At 39.3% G+C, this 27,113-nt stretch overlaps 1 protein-coding gene across 3 annotated transcripts in view; it reads left to right on the forward strand.

The window, feature by feature from the left end:
- Positions 1–27,113, forward strand: part of THSD7B (thrombospondin type 1 domain containing 7B) — a 295,328-nt gene that overhangs the window by 183,551 nt on the left and 84,664 nt on the right. For all 3 annotated transcript variants that reach the window (XR_014853539.1, XM_085067129.1, XM_085067128.1), the window contains exons 14-15: positions 15,846–16,040; positions 19,680–19,943. Coding sequence is in view for 2 of the 3 variants with exons in the window: in XM_085067129.1 (XP_084923255.1) it covers positions 15,846–16,040; positions 19,680–19,943 (459 nt within the window). In the remaining variant the exon portion in view is untranslated. The remainder of the gene's footprint in view (positions 1–15,845; positions 16,041–19,679; positions 19,944–27,113) is intronic.

Genomic DNA, 27,113 nt, shown 5'->3' on the forward strand with positions numbered 1-27,113 from the left:
TCTGAACCGTCTCTGAGGATTGCAGTAGTAATACTTCCAAACATTTTTCCTGTTGGAAACCCCCCTTCTCCACTTCCCTTATCGTCATTGATTTGCTTCTGAAAAGACTCAGGAGAAGATTCCGTCGTCTTTATTTATAATAAATCAAGTGAAACTTCATCCAAAAAATTGGAATTCCCCCGGAATAAAATTACTACACAAGAAAAAGCCATCTCTATACCTTGATGGCAATAGATAGTAATGAAAAATATGTCACCTTCTAACAAAGATTTTTCTAAAGTCAATTTTTTTGCTGGCAGCTGCTGGTTTTGCCAGGTGCGTGCATCATTTATTCAAGGATTGCTGATATTGGCTTTGTGAAACAAGGAAAGTTTTGAATAATATATTCTGGTATTTGACAGAGTTCTCCCGAAGCAAGGTATTTTGTAGTGTTAAATTTGGATCTTGGATGTGAAGCCTTGTAGCAAATGTTACTTTTTACAGCTTTTCTGATCAATTCGGGTCAGTACTATTGTTTCTTTTTGACAGTTCACTGAAGTTTCAGCCCTGCAATCATAGATTTGTTTTCTGTGATGTGCCCCAAGGCGATTGAAATTTCTCCGAGTTATCTCTTTTCTAGTGTCTTTTAGATATCAACTTTCTGCATCTTTGTTTTTAGCCAGTTCTTTGTGCAGGGAGAGGAACTGCCTGAACTCCAGGCAGGCAGTGCAAGGGGATCTTACCAACCTATTAAAATGTAATAGGCTTGTCCAAGGCCAGCTCCTTCAGCATCCATTAAATTCAGGGTGAAGGGGATCAGCACATCCTCGGGGGATGTGGGACGTGCCGGGGCAGTGCTCCAGCCCCAGCCATGCCATCAGAACACATGGCCTTCCCCGGCCACTGCCCTCGCTGACCACTGCCCCTCACTGCCAGCTTATTATTCCTTGTGCTCCTGGAGGGCATCTTCATAATGGCCACTTAACAGCATTTGAGAAAATCAAGCGTAAAAGGGCCTGCAGGAGTGAGGAGCTACTTGCAGAGCTGAGCTCCTGAGAGCCTTTGGGGGATTATCTCTTCTGTTGAGTTTTAACCCCCAGAGCACACCATGTGGTCACAGCAGACATCCCCTGTTCAGGGCACAGTGGAGAATTTGTGGGACAAATCAGAACTGCCCTGCTTGTGAGAAGCTGCTTTGATCAGTAGGAGCTTTTTCAGGAGCTTTTTGAAATGTTTGGCTAGTGGAGCACATAAAAAGCAGTGCAAAACTCAGTCCTGTGAGATGGATGGGTTTTGTTTGGGACATCTTGCTGATGTAGTTGCATGTGAGCAAACCTCCAAATAAACAGGGACAAATTTGTGCTTTAAAATAAATAGATATCTTCAGTGCCTGCTTTCATGGAGTATAAATTTTCCTGTAATCTAAGCACATCTGCTCATAATAATTAACCTGTGTGGTGTGTGAAAAGAAGAGCTACATCAGCTCTTTGGCATGGCGAGATGGATTGCTTCCTCTTTGTTCATCATCGTGATTAATTGTAGCGTTTATAGGAACGTGGCTGCTTTTTATTAATTTTTTGGGTTTAGATTATGTATCTGGCCCCTTTTTTAAGCTTATTTAAATGTTAATACTCTGCAAATCCGATATAAAAGCATAAACTTTGTAATTTTAAATGCTTTGATGTGAAACAGGGCAAAATGTGTCTTCTCAAATTGTCGTATCTGAAGCCTTTCAAAGATGCCCGTCTTTCCTAGTGAGATGAATTTCACAGGTAAGTGTAAATACTGGAGGCAACCATGAAAGACATTTAGAAGGATTATGGAGTTTCATTTGACCCTAATTGCTGGTGTTTCCAAGGGGCACACTTCATAATAGTGAAACATATTACCAATTTGCAGTTGGTCCTGTGGTTTTGCAAGTATTACATTTTTCCTATGAATGAAATAATCGCCTAATGTGTTTCCAGAAGTTAAGTACACCTAGTTCTTGGGCTGTATTTGAATAAAAATTGATTATATGCTTTGTGGAATGTAAATGTTCAGGCTTGCAGTGGAATAAGTGATGGGTGTATGAGTACAGCTGTCAGATAGGTTGATGAGGGGAGCCCAATGATCCTGTTGTATTTTCTCCCAGTGAAGTCATCATCATCTCCCATTACTTGCAAACGAGTTAATAATACGTGTTGTATAGATGGAATTCAGCCACAGGTTTTTATTGGTGTTGAGTTTGCACAGTCAGAATGGTGGAAGCAAAAGAAATTATGTGTGGAGTGCCTTTATTGAGCAGTAGTCTGAAACTTGGGTAAAGTTGCGGGAGGAGTGAAGAGAATTTAGCTTACTATTTAAAAATCTTTCTGGGTTGCTCAAATCATATTGATTAAATGATAAACAAAGTACTTTCTTGAAATCTCACAGTTACTGGCATAAACACCCTGATTGAATTATGCTGCAAACAGAACACTATAAGGGAAAATGTCTTTACCGGTTACAGTTATATATTTTTTTTTTTTTAGGATTTCTTATTAAAAATTTCATCTCAGGGTTTTCTCAGAAGATAAAATAGACTCAACAAAGAAGCTAATGCAAAAATAAGCTATTGCAGTGGCATCAATGAACAGATACAATAAGCAAATAAGCAATTTGCAGATAGAGAGTCAACATCCCATGAAATGTTTATAAAGGTAATATTTAAGATCTCATAAAATCAAATTGTATTCAGATACAATAACAAAAGTCAGTAATAAAACAGTGGTGAATCAACCCCAGAGATGATCATAAAGCAAAAGGCCCTATTCCATTTCAGAGGTTTTCTTTAGTGCTAAGCATTCTATATGGTTTTATGTCAACTCCACCCACTATTTGCTCACCCAGTTACTCCTGGTTAGAGGGTGAACATCCGAATCAAACTGCTGGAGGCATGTGCTTTTTGATGCAATGTAATTTAATTACTAGGGAACTCATTTAGGATTCACGGTGCTGAGCATTTTTAGGATTTTTGTCCTCAAGGAAACAAACTGTTCTAAAATAAGGCTATTGTTTTTGTTTCGCTGTGTCCATCAATCTATTATAGAAAGTTGATGTATTTAACTTTTTTCCATTTTTTTGGTATAGTTGTCCCTGCTGGATGATTATTTGTTCCAACATTTTCATGCAAATCAAAAACAAGCTGATGCTCACCTCTGACACATCAAGATCAGTTTCTCTAGGTTTGTTAGAGCCAGAATTCATTAGAACAGACAATTTTGAAATAGCTGGCTTATCCTTGAGAGCCCTGTCCCTGAAAGAAAATCCATTCCCAGGAGTGCAGCTGCCCTGCCCAGCGCAGGGTGCTGAGAGCCTGGGCAGGTTTTGAGGAGGTGGGTGGGAGACTGGAGGGTGTCTGCTGCCAATTTGCAGGAGGATCCTTTGTTACCTTTAATGCCCATTGCTAATTCTGATTTTCCATGCTTGTGCTGCAGCCTTCTGCTAATCTGCAGGAACCTGACCCAATTTTCACCTTTTTAGTAGTTGTTGTTGTTCTGAGGGCAGTGAATAGCCTTTGACTGAGTCTGGCTGATCTCTCATACTCCAGATTATCCCCACCATGGTTAGGGATTCCTGATAGGTGAGCTTTCACTTTGGCTTTTCTCTTTTTTCTGGGCTTTCTTCAGTATTCTTTTCCCTACCAGGCCAGCTTTCCAGGATGCTTTACTCAGCTTTAATGCAAATATATCTATATGAATGCATGAGTCTAGCTGCCCATTCCAGCTGTTCTCCATTGGTTCCTGCTCATGGTTTACACTCTAGGCTGAATGGAGTTTACTCTGTTTCCACCCTGACACACCAAAGTTTACCATTCATTTCTAGAGACTATTGCAAAGATGGAAAAGATGTAAAATTTATAGATAAAATACAACATGTCACCATCATTTCCATGTCCTTACAGAAAAGCTTTTATGTTGCTCTTCCATTCATGTGAATTCACTGTTAAATACTGGCGACAACAGGGTTTCACCCCAACACATATGTTAATGTGATAACTGTGTAAACATTTCCAGTCTGTTTTTTAAGGGTTTGGTGAGTAAATATATCCTCATTGCGTCACCTCAGTTAGAGGAGCTGAAATATGATGTGAAGGTGATGGAGGAGCCATGAGAACTTGGGAGAGGGATGCAGGTGTCTCGTTGGGCAGTGCCTCTGTATTTCAGAGTGTGTCTACATGGGCAGCTGTCCTGTGGGGGGCAAAAACCACCTCCTACTTCTTTATTTCCTCATGTAAGTTACTCTGAAAAGAGTTGTTTAATATTGGTAGCAGGTGACTGTTGTTGGCTTTTTATTCAGTGTTTTTATAGGTGTAGCAGATTTTGTTTTGATAAAGAATAATTTGATTTTGGGAGGTGATTCCATATAATGTGTGTTTGAGGTTGTTGCTGAAGACTCCCAGTGTAGCTGTAATGGAAAGTGTATTAAACTGCATTTTAAACGTACAATAGAAAGGTAGATAAGCATGTGAAACTTTGGAGAGTTAAGCAGTTCCTCACTTCTTTACAACCTTTGCTCATCCTTTGCTTCACAAGGATTGTCAATCTTGCATCTTTTAACTTAAGTGTTCATTGGAACTAGGTTACAACTATGTTTTCTAGAATAATTTTATGTAACAATGTGAAGCAAGCTGTTGTTATATTGGACAATGTAGGATATAAAAGTCTGTTCAAAGCACCATATGAATCTCAGGGGTTTATTGTGTTTTTACTGTATTGGAAAACATAGGAGTCTCATCAAGACTTCTCATTGATGGACACATCAGTGTTGGTAGCTCATCTTTTTTTCTCTTTATTAGAAAAAACCTGCACTTAAGTTGAATAGAGAAAAAGACAGAGATTATTTCCTGTGTATGCAGTTTATATGGCTACACAATTCTCATCACTCTCAGGAGATAATGGGGTTTGAGGTGGTGTTTTCATAAGCTTCACTCTATTTCTACAGTTGTATGAATACCTAGGACAGTGGGTTAATAGTTAAAATTGCCATTTTATGCATTCCTTTATTATTTTCAACAACTAGGTAAAACTTTTTTTTCCATCTTGATGCAATCAGTAACTTTACCAATAGTACTTTTCAAAGCCCTTTTCTTCACCTTCTGACAAAATCCAAATTTGTGTATGTTAACCACACCCCCATTATGTGGTATTTAATTGAATTTAGGATTATTCTGTTACTTTGGATCCTTACATGGAAGGCTGTGAGGATGTCTTTGGTTCACACACCTAATTCTTTTTGAGACAAACAAGTAATTCAGGCTTTGTAGCCACTGTGCTACGTAATGACCTAGTCATAATTTTTGAGTTGACGGTCGGCATATATTAAATCAGATCATCTATTAGAAACAGTAGTATTTCATAAGCTGCAGCTGACAGTTTATTATCTTATCTGTGAGAACTCCTTTCTTCCTTCATCTTGCCTCAAAACCAATACCCATACAACTGAACTTTTGGTAAAAGTCAAGGTCACAGCTTTAGAATAAAGTTATATATGGGAATTGCTTGTCTTCACATTGAAAAGGTGAGTAAATCAAAACTACTGATATGGTGATCTAAATCTGCTGTGTGTTCTCTTGCCTTTTATTGGAACAAAATGATAAGAAGTTTTCTTGACTTTTAAAAACTGTTCTTGGTGAAACTTTCTTTAGACAGCATCTTAATAAACCTATTTAGATTTAACCCTGCACTTTAAAAAAAAACCTTAAAAAATCAAGACTGGCAGTAAATTGTAAGAGATATACACATATCTTGATGCCAGATCATAGAATTTTCTGTAATGACAGGATTCAGAAGCTCCAGGGGCTGCTCCTCTCTGGGTGGCACAGAGTTGAGCAAGGAGCTCCTGGATGCTCCCAGCCTCTCAGACTACAATTCCCATTCAGATTCTTTATTCTTTTCCTGTGTTTCATCCTTTTCACTGCTGGGTTTTTCATTGAAATTTTGAACTGTGAGCAAAATTATTTTCAAACACTGGCTCTTGTTCAATTCCTTCTCACCCTTTTTTTTTTTTTAATACACATCAGTGGGATCTGATGTGAGGTGAAAAATCAGTGAAATAAAAATCAAAGTTGCCTCCGACTATCCTCCTCTTCCTTATTTGTTGATTCAAACTTGCCAGCTTAACCGATTTCTCCTTTATTCCTTGTTGGCTCCCACCTTATAGGCCTGAATGAAGGCAAGGGTTTTCATTGCTTCTAGGATGTTGTTACTAAATTGTTCACTAATTTGCAGTGAAGAACTCATATATTATACACACACATAATCTCCATACTTCCCCATTAGTGTTGCCTTGATCTGCTGAAAAGTAATGTTACATTCAAGGGTTTTTTGGTTTTTTTTTTTGGTGGGGGTGAGGATAGAAAAAATACCTTAAACTCCAATTTTTATCTTTTTTTCCTGAAATGAATTATGCATTATTCTGAGTAAGTGAAAACCGTGGATGAAATATTGGCATTTAATAATGTAATGCCAGAACCTCCTGGCATAAAGTTCAGTAGCTAGACCAATATTTAAACTGTTGAGCAACGTTATTGCTCTACTAAACCTCATCACTTCACATTTCTCTCTGCAAGACCTGCTATTGCCTCAGGCTGTAAATGGAAGATGAGATTTTATTATAAGTCTCCTGGATTAGGTACACAGGAACCACACTGGTTGACATTGGCTTTGATATATATGAGCAAAAGTTTATATAGTCATTTTTGCTGTGTTTCCACTCTGAAAGTTAATTAACTGGTAAGATATAACCCTGGAGCGTGGGCCTTCAAACAGGACAAGACAATGGTTGAGAGAGAAATTGAGACAAAGGTCTGATGCCATGAATGATGGAGGGAAGGCAAAATGCCAATGCAGTAGTTCAGAGAATGTCTCACTTCTCTGTAGCTGTACAATCTGAATTTATTTGGCTCTGCCACGTCAAACTTGCTCATAGAAACAAATTACTATGAATTCCTGCTATGCTGTATTTATACTTTCATTACAGCAACAGCAAGAGTTGGTCTCCCAAGTACAGCACATTTGTATGGAAAGTTCCCTTTCCTTTGGGCTTCTGATGAATTAAAAAGCTGCTATTTACCGTTTCTTTGAAATACACACTTAAAATTCCAAATATCAGTTCTCACTTCTGAAAATGAAATGTGATGTGAATCCTGATGGATTTTCAAAGTATTGACTTGGTTTTGCATTGAATTTTATTTCCTAAATAACTTACTCTAAAATGAAAGAAATAATTACCGCTTTGGGAAATTTTGGAAGTCCCTCTGGTTATGTCCCTTTGGTTTTAAGGGTTGTGGTAGTGCTGGGCATGATTTGAGATAGACTTTGTTTCCTGTCCAGTGGGTCCACTGTTGTTGCAGTGGCACAGTGTGAACAACCACCTCCACTTCTATAAAATTTTATTCCGAGTTAATTTCTAAAGATGACCTTCCCCTGCTTTAAGTGCTCCTCAATTTAAACCTCTGATCTTGTAATGACAGTTGGCAGAAACCTTCTGCATCGAGAAAGATTCACACAGAGAGCAATTTTATGGGAGAAACTGCTCTGGGCTCCAACAAAGATGAACAAAACTTCACAGGTGAAAAGAGGGTATAAACTGAGAATATAACTGGTGATTTATTATAGCCAAGATTAAAATTATTATACAGTTCTGGAAAGACTGTAATAAAAGAAAATGCAGCAGAATGCATAGTGCAGTATCCCAGCCTGTGGTTGCCTGGAATGAAGAATGTGAAGATTAGCTAAAAATACTAATAATCTTTCAGCAGGGTGGAAACTATTCCTGGGTCTGATGCAATTTATAGTCTATTGTATTTTTTTTATTGCGTTTGATTGCTTTTTTTTTAGTTAAGTAAACCATTAATTATATGATCTGAACCAGTGGTAAAGGAATCATGATCATGATAGAGAACTTTCTGTGTCCAAATGTTGTATCAGTTATACATGAACAATCCTATTGTGATCAGTGTTTGGATTGTGTAATTGCTTTAGAAACAAATGCTTGCAAACAAATGCTTTATTCATGGAAGAATCATTAAAAAGAAAGTGTAATAGGATCTGTTGTGTTGTTGTTGAAATAATTGTGAGTTTTCCTATTGTTTCTGCAGGATTACAATCTGCTTTATAACACTGCCCTCAATTATAACAATTTAGTGCAAATTTAAGATGAGTAGCAGCAGCTAAATAAGAAATGTTTCTTTTTTTTTTTTCTGCCTGTAAGAAAGGAAGAGAAGATCACTGTTTGAAAATCATAATGTCCTGTGAGATATCTCCCTTTGCATCTTTGATCTTCTGCCTTGTTTTTAAGAGACTAGAAAGAAAAAACAAATAGTCCCTTTAGATCTGTTAGCTTCAAAAGAAGAGTTAAAAGGAATGTACTAGCAGTGAGAATGGTCTGAACAGCAAACCTAAGGAAAGATGTGTGTAATTATTTTTTTATTCTCTAGAGACAAAGCTGTTGATCTGCTTCATTCACACACAAAAAAGTTCATTTAGCATGAGCCAGGGGAAATACCAGTTCTTATACTTACGGGAATCAAGGTCTTTTGCATGTCCAATTTAGAAATAAACCCTTCTTGGACTGTTAGTCACTTTTGGGGAATTTGGGTCTTTTTTTGTTTGGTTTTGTCTTCTTTTTTTTTTTTTTTTTTTTTCCCCTGCCAAAGAAGGGATACCCTGGCACAGGGTTTCCAAAAGACACCTTTCCCCTGCACATTAGAAATGTATAAAAGCCTTTCTGGATATATGATTTATATATTATGTGTCTATGTATGGAACTCCCACACATCAGTGTCACTTTGCTCTTACTGGGATTCCAATCTGCGAACTTAGTTTTCCCACTGGGTAAATCTCCTGAAAACCCTCAAACATTTAATTTTTCAAGGCTGAGGGTGGGAAATTTTTCACAGTCTCTTTCTGCCTCTCTCACCCTTAATGTAAATACTGTGTCTTTACTGTACTTAGACTGTGCTGACCCTTGAATCTCAAGTCCAGTATCTTTATTTTTCTTTCATGAGGTGGACAGTATTGTATGATGGCTGAAAGATACTTAATTTAGATAACATGAATTATTTGAGTATGTGTTTTTATTAGCTTCAGTCAAAGTAATTTCAGTTGTATTATCAGTTTTAGGCTGGAGATGAGTAGCCAGACTTCAGACCTCAAAGCATTTAGTATTCTTATCTGTTCTTTATGGTAGAAAAGTGATTGTTAAAGTGGAGAGTTTTGTGCAGGACCATATATACAAAATCCACTGGTACTTGAAAAACTTTGAGGACAGTTTCCATGAGGGGAATACAGATGAGGATGAGTTGAAAAGTTGTTGAAGGGTCTGTTTATGTCCCAGTGGCTTTAGCTGCTGCTCCCTGAGCAAGGGGCCAAGAACAGTGGGAAGTTTGAATGCCAAAAGGAGAAGAGCCAGAGCTAGGGATGGGGAGATGAGGAGGAGGGATGGACTCAAGTCTTGAGGTGTTACCTTGGACCATCATATTTTAAACATAATGTTGGGGCAGTTGTGAGTATGTGGGTGTTAGTGTTGTGCTCTGGATTCAGTGTCTGTGCTTCACTGCAAGGAAAGTCAGTGCTTGGTTTATCAGCTAAGTGATTTTCCAACTTGAGTTACTAGAAGTACTGCGAATGTTGTGTTTGTTTTCCATTCTCTCTCTCTCTCTCTCTTGTGTTATTTGGTGTGTTTGATTCTCTGTATTTACTGTCGTCTCAATGTGCATATTTATAGCAGGATGTCTTAGTCTTATTTTCAAGTTGTGCAATAAATAATTCATCTTAAATATAACTTGATGATAGGCGCTACAAAGAAATTGAACTCGAGTAATTTTGGTAATTGTGGGCCACAGAAAGAGGGAAAAAATTAACATGTTTTTGTGTTTTATGTTCTCTGAAAGGAGCATAATTTCTATCATTAATCATCTAATGCACTTCCATTGATTTTCTATTTAATAGAAAATGAAAGTAAAAGCAATTCAAAACCTATAATAATGTGAGGGGGAAAAAAAGGGAAAAATTGTGAGAGATTCTTTAGACTGATTGCATAATGTAGAAGCACTCAGATTGCAGTTATTCTCTGGACAAAGTAAATTTGAAACATTAAAAACTCATATTATTTTGCCTTTCTGGCCAGGCAGTGTGTGAACCATTTAGAATAAGAAAACACTTATAGGAAAGTAGTGCTCAACATCAACGTATCAATGCTGTGCTCTGCATTCAGTGTGTGGGTGGGAGGAGGAATGGGCTTTACAGCAATGTATTTCTCTCCTGCTTCTCCTCAAACAATTTTGGTTCACAGATGAGGAAAAATAAAACCTCAAGTCACACGGCTTGGCAAAACTGTGCAGTTCAGCTCTCACAGCAGTTCTAGTCCTGTATTCCAAACCAAATGATCAATCACCTCATCCATGAGTATCAAAGAAAAGTCCTACTCCAAGGAGTTATTTTGGATGGAACAGAGATGAGTCCTGTTGATGGCGTTAAAAGGCACTGGAGTGTCCTCCCACCTTGCTGGTGCTCAGAAAGCTGCAGCTGGACTACTTCTGAGGCTCCTGTGCCTCTATTAACCATGTACATGTCTGCTATGGAGAGGCTGCAGAGAGAAACCAACCTAAAGAGCAGCTAAAACATGAAACTTTAGCTTGAGAAGGATGTTCACAGCTTTGCCTGCTTTTTGCCTTCCCTTCTAATTCTATCCCAAACTTCTCCCCTTTCGTGTTACAATCTCTTCTCCATGCTAATGCTCTGCACCCAACTCTTCCGCCCATTTCTTCCCCGACCCCTTTTCATGCAAATCATTTCAGTTGCTTTCCTTTTATCTTTTCAGTTGATATTTACCATCTTTATTGCATCCCTAGCTCATCTCGGGCTCCCCTTGTTTGTTTGTAGAGCCTGTTGGTTGGGATCCGTGTTTATTCAGCACTCTGTTTGCTCGGTGGCATTTGTCAGCCCTTTAGCACTATTGTCAATATCATTAATAATTACAAAATGGGAAACTGGTGACCTCAGAGACTGTTTTCCTGCTGAATAACTAGTTGTCCCAGCTCTTCCTCAGTTCTTTGTATGACATTTGTGTCTGTGATGTCCTTCCTGGTATCATTTGTTCTTTTCCTCAGAGTTACTTTTACTGGTTGTGTTATGTTGGGTTTCTGTAAGTCCAGGCTTTGGACACACTTCCTTGCAGGGAGTGCTGCTGCATCCCAAGGGGGCTGCCACAGGGGTGAAGTTAAGTGTATATTTATGTCCTTGTAGAATCAGGACCTTAGATTTAAATCTGAGTCTCAGCAGAGTCTTATGTCTTCTATTATGTCTGCTTCTGGCCTCCTGTAATTATGGGTTGAGTTAACATGCCAAGAATTTCTTAAGTGCTCCACCTGGGATTCTGAAGAAACTTGTAAGTGTAAAGGAGCATCAATATAGAAAATAAATTAGGTCATTGTGAGTTTTGAGACTGTACTTATAGTGAGCAAGTCTAGACCCTAAAGTTATTCTATTCTTTATTTTTCTAGCATATTATCCCTTAACTTCTTTTTCGCTTACCACTAGTGATAAGTGTAAGAAATGATATGTTATCTCATTACATTGTGGGATACCAAGAATAATTATGCAACAGAAATGAGGATTTTTCTGAGGGTAAACAGCTATATTAAAATAATTTCTTTGATTTTACATGCTGGCTTTGATTTTTCAAACATTCTTGGAATTTGAAGACAGGAAAGATCATTACCTTGTTGTGCCTACACCTCTTGGCATTAAAGCCCTTGCCTAGCCTCATAGCTCATCCTGTTGTTCCTGTATTAATTCCAGTCATTTGATTTGCACTACTGCATAGCTTTAGTTTTAGTGTTTGGCCTGAGTGTACCTTCCTGGAATTATCAGTCATTGTTTTCAGATGTTCTAATGACATTTAATTCCAGAGTTTTGAAAACACTAATTTACTTTTCTCAAATTGGAAGTGCCGTGGTACAATATAATTTTACTGGTTCATAGTTGATACTTTCAGTCTTTAGCTTTTTACCCTTTGGAATCTGTTGGAATGCATTTTTCAAGGAGAATTGATTCTAACTTTGGTAAATGAATATGATTACAGAGGCTGTCTGTAATTGGATTTTTACTTAAGAGGAATTAAATTTATGTTGTGTTTCCTTATTGGATGCAATGCTGTGCCTTGCTGTGCCTATGCAATTCTCAATACAATTCCTTTTGTTAGGATCATCTCCAATGCCCTTAAGTCAGGCATGAGCACCTGGGAGCACCTGAGCTCCCTCAGTCTGGTGCTGACACACTTCCTTGGTGACGATGCAACATCATCCAAGGATGCCTTCAGTGCCTCTGCAATCTGACAGTGTACAAACATTTGATTTCACCATCTAAAAGTTTATAGGAGAAGTGTCTGCTATTTACTTTCAATTTAGGAGAAATGTAGTTACAGAATGTAGCTCCCATATGTTTCTGTGTGCCATATGCTGGGATGCTGGCACACACTCCTGCTCTGGTGGGTGGCAATGCAAAGCCACAAGGCAGAGACTGTCGCACTGAATATCCCCTTAGCAGCCCTTGCTCAGTCTCCTGGCAGGGCCCTGTGGCAGCAGAATGGGAAATTTGCTCCCCAAGCTCTACATTTAATACTTGACTTATGCTTTGAAGCAAAGCAGTTGCATCTGCAGCTATTTTCATTGCTCAGATTATTCGCTGTATTGCGTTGGTAACTTCACAGATGCATCCACACAGTCTGCCAAACAATTCCAGCCCTTCCCTGAAAAAAGTTATTTTCTTCTAGCCTCTCAAAAGTGGCTACCTTTCAGTTTAATTTGTCATCTCATGTTTATCATTACAAGAGAAAATGTTTTGGTTTGGCCCTAAGTGTTTGATTCTAGTTTAGTGGAGTTGACTGGTGATAATAAAAAGGAATAGTGGGAGTTCAAAAGGAAATCCTGCATTTCCCCTCTTCGTGGGAATCAATATTATAATTTGAAAGCCTTTATCTATCTGGCAGTGTCCTATTATTAGCTGTTTTATTCATATGTTTGTGTCCATTTTAAGTGCTGCAGAGATGGTAGAAATCACACATTATGCCTAGGAGGGATTTATTACTCTGATTTTTTTTCTCAGTGTGTAGGGCTGCAAATGGACTGCATTTGCTCTCTGGGGGTATCCCACTTGAAAAAACAAAAGAGATGTTGACATAACAGAAATGGCTTTGCGGTATGAGTTTATTTAAAACCATTGTGACAGAACTGAGGATTAGGGGGAAATGTTTTTTATGCAGCATAAACCACATATGAACCAAACCAATCAGTAGTTTGAAACCACTGAGGATAAATAATTTTACTTCCCTGAAAGTTCACTGAAAACAAATTTCTCCTATTCTCTTTCCAGAAGTGCCTGTATATGAAAATATTTTTCTCTTAGAAGTTAAAGCTAAGTAAACTGGGAAGTTTGCAGCAAGGAGAAACAAGGGGACTAGTGGGTCCATCATCTCTCCTGCTTCCTGCCTGCCCCTTCCCAATCCAATAAAATGCCCTAATGGTCTTTTGCTTAATTATTTAATTTATTTCAGCAGTTCATGCAGCTCACCACAAGCAAGGCTTTAAGCATGTAGCAAGAGTCACAGGAGATCCTCCTCCTCCCCTCCTTTAGGTGTTACGCCTCTTACTAGACTATGCATTAAATATTCTTTTCAGCTCCTCTTGTCTCCATGCTTATACATATCTAATCCACTGTATTATTTGTTTTAGTTTAACTTTCCTCTACCCATGTTTCCATTGTCACTAATTTCTTTAAGCTCCATGATCTCTGTCAAATATTTGCCCTGATCTCATATGTCATTATATATAGATAATATGTATATATATCTCCATCTCTTTTGGCATCCAAACAGGCTCAGTGAACTTGGGGAATTACTTGTCTGCTCACAGTTGTGGCCATTAGTGCAGAAGATCAGGGCCATTAGATAATAACTGAGCACAGCAGTGGGGTGTCCAGTTTAACATCGATACCTAGAACTTCCATCACTTAATGAATGTCATTATGTCACTTTAATAAGTGTCATGAGTGAACTGTGCTCTTCTGCCAGCTCCTGGTGAGCATTGCAGGGCTGGTTTGCTCTGCAATCTCCATTCCTGCTGCGTGAGGTGGCAGTGGAGGACTTTCCATCCCCTTGGCCACCCTTCCCGTGGCCACAGCCATGCTGCCAAACCTGGGCTGTCCTTGCTGAAGGTAATGAGGCTACACAGACCTTGGGCATCAGAGTCTGTCACTAATTTAACCTTCCTGAGGAGGGCAATTGGGCCGTGTCCCCACACAGAGCTGACCTCTGTGCTCACCTCCCATGGCTGAGCAGGGTGGTGGCTCTGCTGTGAGGCTGGAGCTGGGCAGGGTCACACGGCTGAGAGTGAAAGGCAAGGATCAGCAATTTGGAGGTGGTTATTAATATGCTGATTTGCTGTCACTTGAGTCTAAAGAGACTTTTAACAATTGCTCGCCTTTTGCAGGCTCTTCAAAATGCGGATTTTTTCCATAGAAATCTAATTACATTTTAATAAGATGTTTTTTTTATTTCTAGGTGGTTGCAAACACGTTCCTTTCTCCCGTACTGTACTGTAGTTAAAACCCAAAAAACCATGTGTATTCATTGCAGAGTTACACCCCAGTAAATCCTTTAACTGAAAGAAAACCGAGTTCTTTTTCCCTTTCTTTTCATGCACTCCTACTCACATTGAATGCAGGCAACAAGGAAAATATATGCAGCCTGAAAAACCTGAATTATTTAGAAATTGTCATAAAATGATATCACAGGTTGTTAAAGTTAAATAATAAAATCTGGATTAAATAATTTCATTCTCAGTAGCTTTATGATGCAATGTGTGAACTTGCCTGAAGTCAGAGAGCCTGTCATGACTAAACTCTCGTGGTCAAATTCAGTTCATTACTCTGTCCCTGAGTTTATTACCTTAATCAAGTCACAACCTACCTTTGCTTTGTTTAACCTACACTGGAAGATATAAATAGCCCATAATCTTGGAGATTTTATGAGAATTAATTATTATTAATGAAATGAAAGGCTCCATGGTGTGCAGGCTATTTTTATTTATTATAATTACTTAGAATTAATTCACTGAATTTAGCAAGTTTCATCCTAGGCTTCCTGTGACTCAGATTTATACATTAAATACTTTTGTTCTCTGTCATGGCTATACAGTGCCAGTATCCACCATGAAAAATTAATTATTAGTTCTAAAAAAGGACAATAGAGTGGGAGAGTAAAAGAAGTATCACAATATTTAAGGAGCTCAGTTTGGAGGAGCCAGACCTGGTATTTATATCTTTCTGCAAAAAGCACTTAGCTGTAGCATCTGCTCAGTCATTCCCTTCATCTGAAATATAGAAAAGATGATGATTTTGGAGAAGAAAGCTTTCTTTTACAGTTTTTAGGGGCTTTTTTTATGACTTTGAATCAGTTTCAATTCCATGAGTAGCCCATGCATCACAGCTTGTGAATCCTGGCCTCGACCAAAGATGTTTTCTGGCACATGGCCACGGTTTTCTTGCTTGGTTGTACAATGTATCACTGGTTAAACTGTCCCCACAACCCTTACAATGACTGCCTCATTGAGAATATTGAATTTATATCACCATTTAGATAACACTCTGGTCAAATAAGAGTGTGTCTTTATGGTTTTGTGAAGCTCCCAGCACATCATCGAGTGACACACGAACAATGACCTAAAACCAAATCAGCTTTATTCTGTCAATCCAAGTGAATCTTGCATAGAACACAAGGACTGACTGCCCAGAGTACAGTGCCATGTGTATAAGAACATAAAGTTGCTGTCCCTTTGCTTGCAGCTGTGACATGCCTGTCGGAGCAGGGTGGCCCTGCCGAGGTTGGTGACTGTGTGCGCTGGGCAGGGACAATGCCAGCCCTTGTCCAGGAGTGCCTCGTTCCCTGCAAGGAGGACTGCACCTTCACCCCCTGGTCCAAATTCACAGCATGCTCCTCTGACTGTGACACCACCAGGAGCAGGAGGAGATCACTCACAGGTAAAACCTTTTATCATATTTGTGTAATTGGGAATGATGCTTCTTGGGTGTTGGTGCACTGATGGGAAAGTCCAGGCAGAGCAGTTACCATCCTTAATTGATTTTTCATTTGGTGCTGATCATTGCCAGCCTTACACACATTCCACTACAAGAACAGTGCAGGAAGACTTGCTTTTCAGACACAAACCAAATGAAACAGTGACCAGGCTTTGTGCAAGTTTATCTGACCTATTAATCTGGGAAGCATGCAGAAAATACATGTATAAGAGTACAAATCAGTGTGATTTTCTGGAGGAAATTTAAAACTGGGAGTTTTGTGCTCAGCAGTATGCCCTACTTCAACAGGGCAAATTAATACTGTGAATAAAGAAAAAACTGTACCATTAGAACAGCTTTGTTTGATCTTTTATATGTACTCATTAAACTCACCAGTTCAAACCATTTGATGGAGCAGTCTCCCATACTTGCTGTTGGAGTTTGTTATTATGCTATTTGAATGCTGACCAAACTGAAAAGATTTAAAACTCCTTAATGTGAATAGTTTGGAACTGCATGTTTTTCTGCAAGTTGTCTTCCCCCACATATGTAGTTAAATCAAATAAAAATGAATTATGCTGTTCTTAGAAGGTTTACAAGAAATTTGCTGTTATTGTTCTTCTCAACACTCACATCTTTTCATGTTTGTGTGTTGGGTTTGAGAGCTGTGGTGTACCTGGCTTGAGTTTGCTCCTTTAACAGAGGTGAAACTTCAAAGATTTTGACTGTGCAGTAGAGTGCTAAAGTTGCTGTAAGATATCTGCTGGGACCAAGGCTGGGATCTGAAGGACAGCAAAATATGGTGACTACCACTGCTCCTTCCTCCTAGACTCACTTGTCCTGCATGGCTGTCTTGTTACTCAATTTGTTACTTCTGGGATGTTCTGTATGCTTTACTAACAATTACAGCATTATGTATATATATTGGTTTCAGGCTGCCACTCATCAGTGTGGCTCATTAAAGGATAAAGATTTCTCTTTTACACAGAAAAACAGTGCTCTGTAGTTTCTGGCAAAGAGCATATTCTAAAATGTTCTCTATGCCATGTCTGTATGTTTATAGTAGGAGAAATTTTTGATCCCCAGAGGAACAATAGGTGGACTTGTAATTGCATAAAAACTTCCTGAAAAATAGAGGTGGACAAAAGTCTTAAAAAAAAATCTCATCCATAGGAACTCAGTCCAAAGATTTAAGGAAAATTCTATTTTCAAAAGTATTTTGTGATGTGAAGAGTCCTTTATGCATTTGCATTTCACCTCTCTGTGAGTGTGAATGAATTGTTCCTCTTGTGCATCACTGTGAGTGTCTATGCTCAAGTGAACGTTTTGGCTTCATTATAAGAGTTCATTAACAATGTCATTTAGTGGAAATTTTCTAATTGTTTGCTAAGTATTTGTTTGCCCCCCACTCAATTTTTAATAGTATTATTCATTTTACTTTGTAATTCATCATCGACTCTACATATAAAATTAGTCATTACTTAAGCAAAAGACTTATTACAGAACATATCAAAATTCAAAGTCATTATAATGAAAACACAGTTTTTAGATGAGTGTTCAGTTAATTAATACAGTCAGTTAATTCACTGTATTATGGATACAAAGCAATTTCTGTATTTTTAATGTTTTCTATCATTTTTATGTACAGTATGTATTACCTCATAATATTTAATATATATAATGCTTATTAGTATTCAGAAATCTAATTAAAATAGAAAAGACTTTAATTGATGGGTTTATGTCCTCAAAAAAAATTTGGAGATGGTCTTTTTAGCAGCAATTTTTAAAGCAGTCTGTAAAGATGATAAAAATGTCACTACCACTAATTCTAAAATTATTTCTTTGTGAAGAGTCAATGTCACTTTTCCCATCAAAATAGGGCTTTCATAGCAACTTCATTAGGGGGAAGATTCCAACAAAACAGATGGCAGGGCAAGTTGGAAAAAACCAGCCACATAAGTGTGAGATTATTACATCCTTACCTCAGTCTGTTGTGCTTTTGTGCTTCATGTCATGATGGCAAACCATGGGCAAATCCCACATTCCCATGTTTACTAAAACATTGCAGAACATACAAGTGAACATAGAGAGTTTGTGGCTCCTCTTGGCTTGTCAAGCAGGAAATGCTGAAAATGCCACTAGAGAGCTCCCAGTCTGCTTAAAGTCTTTTAAAAGACTTTCCTTGAAGTGTGGGGAGTTGTACCTGAATTTGCTCATAAATATATAGATAAAAATGTAAACATAGATTTATCTGCCAAGCTATAAAGATGCTGGCACTAATTGATTTCTTGGTGTTTAAGATCCCTTTGTGCTGACAAATTCTACATTCCCCAGAAGGCTGGCAATGAAATTTTGAAAGAGCTGCAGCTTGAAGGATGATGATATTAAGGGTCTGCAGTCAGGGGGCTTTACTTTGGAGGAACATATTTGTATGGAAAATTGCATTGATGAGACCCAGCTTGTGTGTGGTGAAATGACTCTTGGTTCCAGGCTCGAAAGGGGGTTGTTGAGTTATATAACTTGTCTTTTGGTTTTAGTATCTTAATTGTGTGCAATAAAGAGAAAACATTTCTTTTGGGATCAAAGCTTTAAAAACCTTCTGCAGAAGTGTTTTTAGTGCATCCAAGATCCCCAAGGAACGTTTTGAGGATGGGGTACAGATGCAGTTTGTTGCTGAAGATGAATTCTCCCTTCTGTGCAGATGCCAAATGCAAAGACATTCCTGAGCTCAGCCAGCATCAAGATTGTTCCACAGCACGTTGGCTGACCTATGCCAATAAAAACATTGATTTTTATCCTTAGAGCCTGTGTACAGACATTTGTTCCCTTGAGCAGTTGTAGGGATTCAGGGAGCATGAACTCTCTTTCTTGCATGATTTCTTCTTGTACTGGGGACCCTTTCTCATGCCTTGAAGTCCTGCAGGAGAAGGGCAGGGAGAGTGCAGTTGCAGAGAGCTGTACCATGGTTTGTTTGGATGCTGCTGCTTCCTAAAACTACTGAAAGAGCCTTTTTTTAAAACCTGTTGAGAGAACAGAGCAAAGGAAAACATAAAAGCAAACATAACCATTGAAATGCTTTCCAGCCCTAATAATTTACTGAGGATTATCTTTTTCTGTTTTCTTCAAAGCACGGTTTGTGTGCACAGCACATCTTTAACTAATTTGTAAAGAAATCTCAAAGAAGTTGTAGCTAATGTAGAGTCCTCCAGAAGTTGTCCTGGCAACCATTGATTGTGAGCAAACAGAGACAAAACAATCAATTTATTTTCATCAGATAATTAGAGAAAAATGATATTATATGAAATTACAAAGCGGTTTCCGGGCAGAGCATACCAAGAGTAAGACTTTGTATTTTACTCCTTGATCTACCCATCAAAACAGCATTTCCAAGTTCTCTGGTTGCCCCTGGAGATAAGTACGTTGTCCTTGCACACCAGAGCACTGGCAGCAGCTAACAGACGCTTCAGAAACATCCCTGAATATTAACATTCAGATTGTCTTGGTTCTAATGTGTTGAATTCATGCAAGTATAAGTAATACGACGTGTTGTTATCAAGAGCAGCAGATGTTGAGCTAACGCGCAGATTCCTGTGGTTGGAACAGGGCGAAGCAGGAAGCGAGACAAATGCCAGAACACAGAAGTTTATCCTCAAGTTGAGACAGAGCCGTGCCCCTGCGAGGAGTTCACCTCCCAGCCCCATGGGAATTGGTCTGACTGCATCATCAGAGGAGGTGCATCGGAGCTGCAGCTGGGGATGCCATCCCAGGGAATGGCCAAGGAGTGTGGCGAGGGCGTGCGGCTCAGAGCCATCGCCTGCTACGACAGGAGCGGCAGGCTGGTGGAGCCATCCCGCTGTAGCAGCTCGGGTAAGGAGATGCAAAACAGCCCACGGGGTGTGTGGATGGCACTGCATGGCTCGTTGTGGAGCTCCTCCGAGCTGTGTGCTTGCTGGAGTAGCTCTCACGAGTTTGCCGTGGGTGTTGAACACGGTTCTTTGAGTATCTTCTCATTGCTCTTTAATACTGAGGTTTTGCTCACTCTAAGGGTCTGCTGGCGTTTCTGCATTGGAAATTAAGTACAAGAGGGCTAGAGTTGGCTATGCTGCCAGAATACCAGAGGCATTTCTTTTATTTCCCTGAAAATCCCATAAAAGTGTAAGCTTTGGAGGAGGTATATTTATTTCAATCAGCATCTTGTTTGAAGATATCTCCTGCTTCAGCTTTTACTTGTTTAGAAATTTTTATTCCCTTTCACTAAGTTTGAAGGTTTGCATGTTTGTTTTCAATGAAAGAATTTGGAATTTTCTAGTGATAATTACATTTAATTACAAAATCCCTGTTATGCCACCTGCTGTCCCTCATGCCAAGCACACATGGCATCAGCAGCCAGTGGTCTTGTCCCTGCAATTATGTGCCAGTCTTCAGCTCAAATTGATAGATTATATTTCCATGTCACTGCTTTCTGGGGTGCTGTCACTTATATTTCATGTATAATCAAGTAGCCTATATCAAACAGAAAGAGGACAGAATTAAAAGCAGAACAAGCAGGAAATGTATTCCATTTGGACATTTTCTCCCAGTTTCCATGATATGCAGTTCATTGCAGTCACAGGATGGTTTGGGTTGGAAGTGACCTTAAATATCATCTTAGTTCAGTCCCCTTCCACTATCCCAGGTTGCTCCAAGCTCCATCCAGCCTGGCCTTGAACACACAGGGGCAGCCACAGCTTCTCTGGGAAACCTGTGCTAGAGCTTCACCACCATCACAGTTACGAATTTCTTCCTGATAGCTAATCTAACTCTGCCCTCTGTGTGTTTGAAGCTATTCCCCCTTGTCCTATCACTTATCACAGACATAAGCTTTTATTTTAGGAGCAAATTCTGTACCTGTGCTGCCCCCAAACCACTGCTGCTCTCTGACTTACAGTCAGAAGTCTTGGGACTCCTTAGAACAGGATGGAGTAGTTTAGAAGACTGCAGATGAGCTGTGTGATGGGAGGGGGAGAAAAGATGTCTCAGGAGGAGATTAAGTAATACAGTGGGCACCATGAATGTTCCTGAGGGCATAAGGGAGCAGAAAAATCAGCTCTCTGGAGGGTCTTCATGATGGAGATCAGCAGCCTGAGCTGCATGTAATAAAAGGGAAAAAACCTCCACCCTAATGAAGTGATTCAGTCCTGGAGTGAATTCCTCTTGCAGCTGTTGATGGCTGTTCCAGCTGGCTGCACAGGTTCATAAAGCAGCTTTCCATGGTTTGTGTTTCAACAATGTGCTTTTGTACCAATTGATTATGCCTCTGTGGCCCATGAAGGAGGAGTAATATACCTTTCCCCCACATTACCTTTTCTTCTACAGAAAGGGAGCTGCTGGGTTTTGGAAGGTGGGTTTGCCTGTGGCATGACTTGCTCTTTTGAGAAGCTCTTGGTTTTTATCACTATTCAAAAAGGGAGGTTGTCTATGCGTGGGGCTTTTCTAAATAACCTTGAAGCCTGTTTTCTGTCAGTGATATTTATGTGGCATTTTTAATGGCCTGGCTTCTCTTAGGGAGGTAGTAGGGAGTGGTAGCTCCGGGAGATTATTGTTGGCTTTCTTGTCTGCAGCTTTTTCTGTGAGCAGAAATGATTGTGACACTGCCCTGGCACAGGGCCCACGTCAGAGGCCAGAGGGGTGGTCAGTGACTTTGGGCACAGAGTGACCAAAAATGGGGAGAAGCTCCATAGGCTCCACTTCCATCACGTGCCTTCCAAGGTTATGTGAAGACAAGTCTGATATTTATCATCTCTAGAGCTGGGAACTTTCAAAATGCACTTCTGAGCAGCTTATTGAATTAGTGATAGAAACAAATCATTATCCAATTAATAATTAGCAGAATGCTTTTCAACTATAATGGAGAAGAGCAATTTACAGAGGCATGCAGAATTGTTAAGCCTTGAGAAATTATTCATGACAGTGTTTTTTTTAAAGCAGCTCAGTTTGTCTTGCACACAGTTAGTATCAGATGACCTTTTTAACATTTGCTAGCTGGCCATGATTATAGCTAATTAATCCATTGTCTCATATATTGAATGCCAATCACTGTGATATCTGGGCATTGTTCTTGCTTTATGAGATGGGGATAAACAGATTCCTCTTTTATTTCTTTCAGGTCTTCTGACTTCTGTTTCCCACTATTTTCCTTTTGTAAGACAGTGCTTTTCCTTCCTTTCCCTTGAACCAGGACAGAAATTGTAAGATTAGACCTCAGTTCTTCATGTCCTTTGAAGAGCTACAGAATGTAGAAAGATCAATGTAAGGATGTAAATAGTGCCTTAAGAGTAGGATTAAGTTTCTCCCAGATTTGATAATGTCTTGGGTACACTGTGTAGGACAATAAAAATGGTGTAGAACAGAATAGGTCAGTGTGTAGCTTTTCTGGAGAGCAATTTCTGGGCTTTTACCTTCTTGCTGCAGTGATTTTCATTTTCTCTGACTGAAACCTTGTGAACTTAGACTTGAGTAGGGTTTGTTTCACTTGGTCAATGTGACCCATTATATGAGTGTATCAAAGTTGTCAAGTGAATGTGCTGTGAGTTTGAGTCTAGGGCAGAAATAAACTGCTCAGAAGAGTTCAGGGTCTAAGGTTTTGCTCTCACACTGACTTTTCTGAGTGACTCTGCATTTGCAACTTGGAAGGTGAGGGGGAAACCTAACCAAAAGCCCAGCCAAAGTCTGTTCATCTGTGTTTCCTAGCAGTCTAGACTCTAACTGTCCTAAGCCTATTATCTGCAAATACATTAACCCTTTAATATTATTTTTAAACCCTTTAAAATACATTAACCTTCCCAACTGGAAAGCTATTTTGTCTCCATTGGTTACTGCAAACAGAGTATCCCAGGTCCAGAAAGACTCAAGACAAAAGCATTCCAGCTGTTCCTTTTTGGAAATGCACTATCAGCTTGCCTTGATACACTTTCTTCTGTCAGGACCTGAGACCTGGGCTGGAGGAAGGAACCTTTGCCCTGACCCAGCACAGCTGAACAAGCCTGGAGTCAACACTTTGGGTCAGCTGAAGTTGGTACACAACTGACTGATTTACCCATGCCTACTGCTGTTTAATTGTGTGTTAGCTTGTGATCATTAGATATGACAAGCTTAAAAATCCAAATCACAGGCTTTTCTGAATTTTATTCCTTTCTATACCAAATTTTTCTCCAGGAAAAAAGTACACTTGTTTTTTTTTTTCATGACTGGCTTTTGTGATAAACTACTCTGCTTTATTTTGGTGGTGTCACCTTTTTTCTTGATCACCCATTCAATAAGCTCAAGAAATGAGTGATCTACATTTTTCTATTGAGCTAGTGATTTTATCCCAGGATTGGTTCACCCTTGTTTTTATGAAATCATGGATAGAGGTGACTATCTCTAACTACATTACAAAATTGTAATTGCTAGTTTGCCTCAATTCCCCTTCCCATCAGAAGACTGCTTACGTTGTGTTCAGCTCACTGCTAGTCCAAACCTTTTCTAACTGGTTTGGAACATCCTCTTTGGCCATGAAATTATCCTTTTAATTGCTGTTCCTCCGCTTCTCAATCTGTCATCTGAGTTGCTCGTACTATTTTTGAATTTCCATCTCCTTTGTTTTGAACGATTTCCCGTCGTCCCTTTGCTTCTCTTTCTTGTGTGCAGTGCCAACAGGGTTTTTTTAATCTTGGAGGAACATAGGGTGCCTCATCTGTTCCAAATCAAAGGCTGGAGATTTCTGTGCTCTTGCATGGAGGTTCTGCTTTTGATCCGCCGGGCAATTTATGGAAAGCAGGAATTTGTGAAGAGTGCTTATCCTATTCAAATTCTGCTGTGCTCGCCACAACAGGAACCTGGAAGAAAAAGACACAACAGACAAATAGATCCTGGTTTTAAATCACAGAGTGGTTTGCTGCAACCTGCACTCACCTTAAAAAGCTTTAATTATCTCTGAATTTATGGAGGGCACGGCAGGGATGCTCAAATACCTCCTTACTCTCAACAGCACAGTGTCTCCTTCTCTGTGCTGGTGAACAAACTCATCCTGAAATGGAAATGCTGGTATTGACACCCCCCACTTTAGGAGAAAATTAACTGCTTTCAGGTAGTTTTTAATCCCTAGATTTTAATAATCATTCTGCAAATTTATATTTGTATAGGTCAAAAAAGCCATGATCAGAGCCTAGTAGGTTATAGGAATGTGAGTGAGGTCTGTCCTGGCCTGAAAGCAAAGTTGGTGCTCCTACCAGGTAGCAATTTTAGGGGAAAAATTAAAAAAAAAAAAAGGTTGAAAATGCAGCATTGAATAAATGCCTGATTAATTTTGTATCAATTTTAGTAATTGCTGTGGTATACATGCTTCCATGTCTAGAAAATTTTATTTTGAAGAATGAAATTGTAGAAATCCCTGATTTTAAAAATCTTCAGAAACAGAAATTTTCTGAACAGACGTTTCCCTGTATTTTTGAAAATATTCCAAAATTTAATTTTGTTCTCAGTCTGAGTGACATTTTATATTGAAATTTCATTTTTTAGTACAACCTGTTAATTCCAGAACCCAGCTAGGCTCTCTGTAATCACTTCCCAGAGATAACAAAGACATCCGTGTTTTATCAACACTGCAGCACAAATCCAAAACACAACCCCATACCAGAAACTGTGAGGAAAATTAACTCTATGCCAGCCAAAACCAGCAGTCTCTCTCTGTGGCCTTTTTATTACCTGATTTTATTTTATTAATGGCTGTATTACTACTAGAAAGCTTTTCAAAGACTGCTTGAGGAACAAGCTAAAAATTCACTTTATTTTCTGTCTATCCCATCCCCTGGCATGGGGATTAAGGCTGGATCACAGCTCTGTCCTACCCTCAAGTCCCCACTTCAGGACTTTTCCAACCCACTGCCACCTTTGACTGTTTTCTGCTCTCTCACAGCTAAATAGCTTCTAAATTTAGCTCTGAAATCCTGGCTGGGTTCTCCTCTGGACTCTCTGACATTCCTACTTGTCTCCTTGGGTGTGTGGTGACACTTTTAATTACAGCTGTGGCTGCCAGGGGAGCTAAAACACAGACACAGAGCAGGGAAGGACCTGCCCTCCACTTCTTGTTTGATACAGCATTTTTACATATTGCTCCCATAACAGTGCTCAAAGAATGTTATTTCCTATCTTTTCCTTTGGTTTTTTTTCGGTTTTTTTGTGTTTTGGGTTTTTTTTGTTTGTTTGTTTTTTTCAAAATCTGTTCACCATAAGAAAATTTGGCCACGGTTCTTCCTTTATGGATGTTAAAAGACTTATTGAATGAAATTGGATCACAGGACAACTGTTCAGACATTGAGTTCTCTGTGTTTTCCTGGCAAGAGAATCAAAGATAAACAGCCATCAAAAAAGTTATTTCTGAATGGGTCAAACTGGCTATCAAAGAAGTGTATTTAAAGCAAGGTAAGACTTCCCCTGAGGCATTAGTACACAGAAATGCACATTCTTCTAGGTCTTTATCTTCTTAGAGAAAGGAAGTATGCATCTTACAAAAAAATATTTAGAGACTTGGCTGTTGGAGCAGCATCCTCTGTAAGTGCAGCATTTAGTCAGAGTGATGTCTGTTGTTACTCCTTGGCTCTAAATACACATCTTTATTGCTTTTCTTTTTGCCCAAATTTCTTTTATGCTTTTTGCTGCATTCCATAAAAATGACCCCTTTGAAGAGGTGGCAGTACCAGACTTTATGAAGGAGTGGCTTTTTGCTGACCTCAACCAAACTTTCTCATGTCTGACATTCACTGCCAGCTGTCTCTTGCTGGACCACCTCTGGCCACCCTTGCTCATGTCCATCCCTTTTATTTCTATTATTAGGCTCAGTTAGGGGTTTTTTTGGTGGTTTTTGTTTTTTTGTTTGTTTTTTTACAGATTGATTAGAGCTCTTCCATAGGACTTGGGAATGTTTTTAGTGTAGAAATTGTAACTCAGTGTAGAAATAGTCTATGTGAGCTGTAGGAGAGCTGTGATAGCAGGTTAATGCACTGGGTGATCTCCTGCCCTGATTTCTGCAGCAGGCTATGGAAAGAGAATTTCCTTGAAATGTGGCCCCATCTCTTTGGCCTTAATAACACATTTGTCACAAATACAGCCTGTTATGAAGCAGGGCTCTAATAAAATGTTACCATACAAAGATAGACTTAGAATTAACATTTTTCTCTCCCTACGTGTCATTCCGTTTAACATGCTATATTGGAAATATGAAGAAGTACCCTTTTAGCCTAATCCTGTTCATGAATTATATATTCTAGTCCTAAGACCTCTGTACTTTTGCTGCTCATGCAGAGCTTCATGATCCCTCAGAGATGTGTGGCTGCACTGGGAAGTGACATGTGATAACCCACAGGATTCCTCTCATGTCTTACTTCTGTGGGTTTTTTGCAGTGCTTTTTAACCTGTTTGCCTCTGATACAGCTCTGATGAGCAGGACTTTCAGGCAAATAAATGGATGACAAATAATTTTTGAGTGGAGAGTGACAATTCCATATCTTTACCACTGGTGGGGAGCCCTGTGGCAGCTGGGCTTAGGAGGTGTGGACTTCAGTGAGCATGAAAGGGTGTAATGTCTGGCATATTCTGAGGATTTTCAGAAGCAACTTAATTAAACTCAAACTTCAGCTCAGTCTGCTCTAAGGATTATCCCAGTGATATTGGTGAGTAGCTGAGAATTTATCCTACCTGAGTCTCTTCCTGGGCCTGAGATACACTTTAATAGCTCTCTGTCCTCCAAGGCTTGCAAATGAGGATGGTGTAAATTAAATTACTGAGAGCCTGGTTTGCAAATCTTCTAATACCCCTCACTGCAGACAGAGATTCCCACTGTGAAATCTTGGCTCTCATTTGTATTTGGTAACAGGGGGGGAGTGACCACTAAAAATAATGTTATTCAACAGGATTGCATTGCCTTCTGCTTCTGAATTCACTGAAGTCCTCCAGCACAGGAGATTGAACTACACAACCAGTGAGCTCCAAGTTACACTGCAAAATTGCAACAAAAGTCTA

Source organism: Lichenostomus cassidix, chromosome 7 (genome assembly GCF_008360975.1).
Source record: "Lichenostomus cassidix isolate B80296 chromosome 7, HeHo_3.0, whole genome shotgun sequence".
Classification (NCBI taxonomy): Eukaryota; Metazoa; Chordata; class Aves; order Passeriformes; family Meliphagidae; genus Lichenostomus; species Lichenostomus cassidix.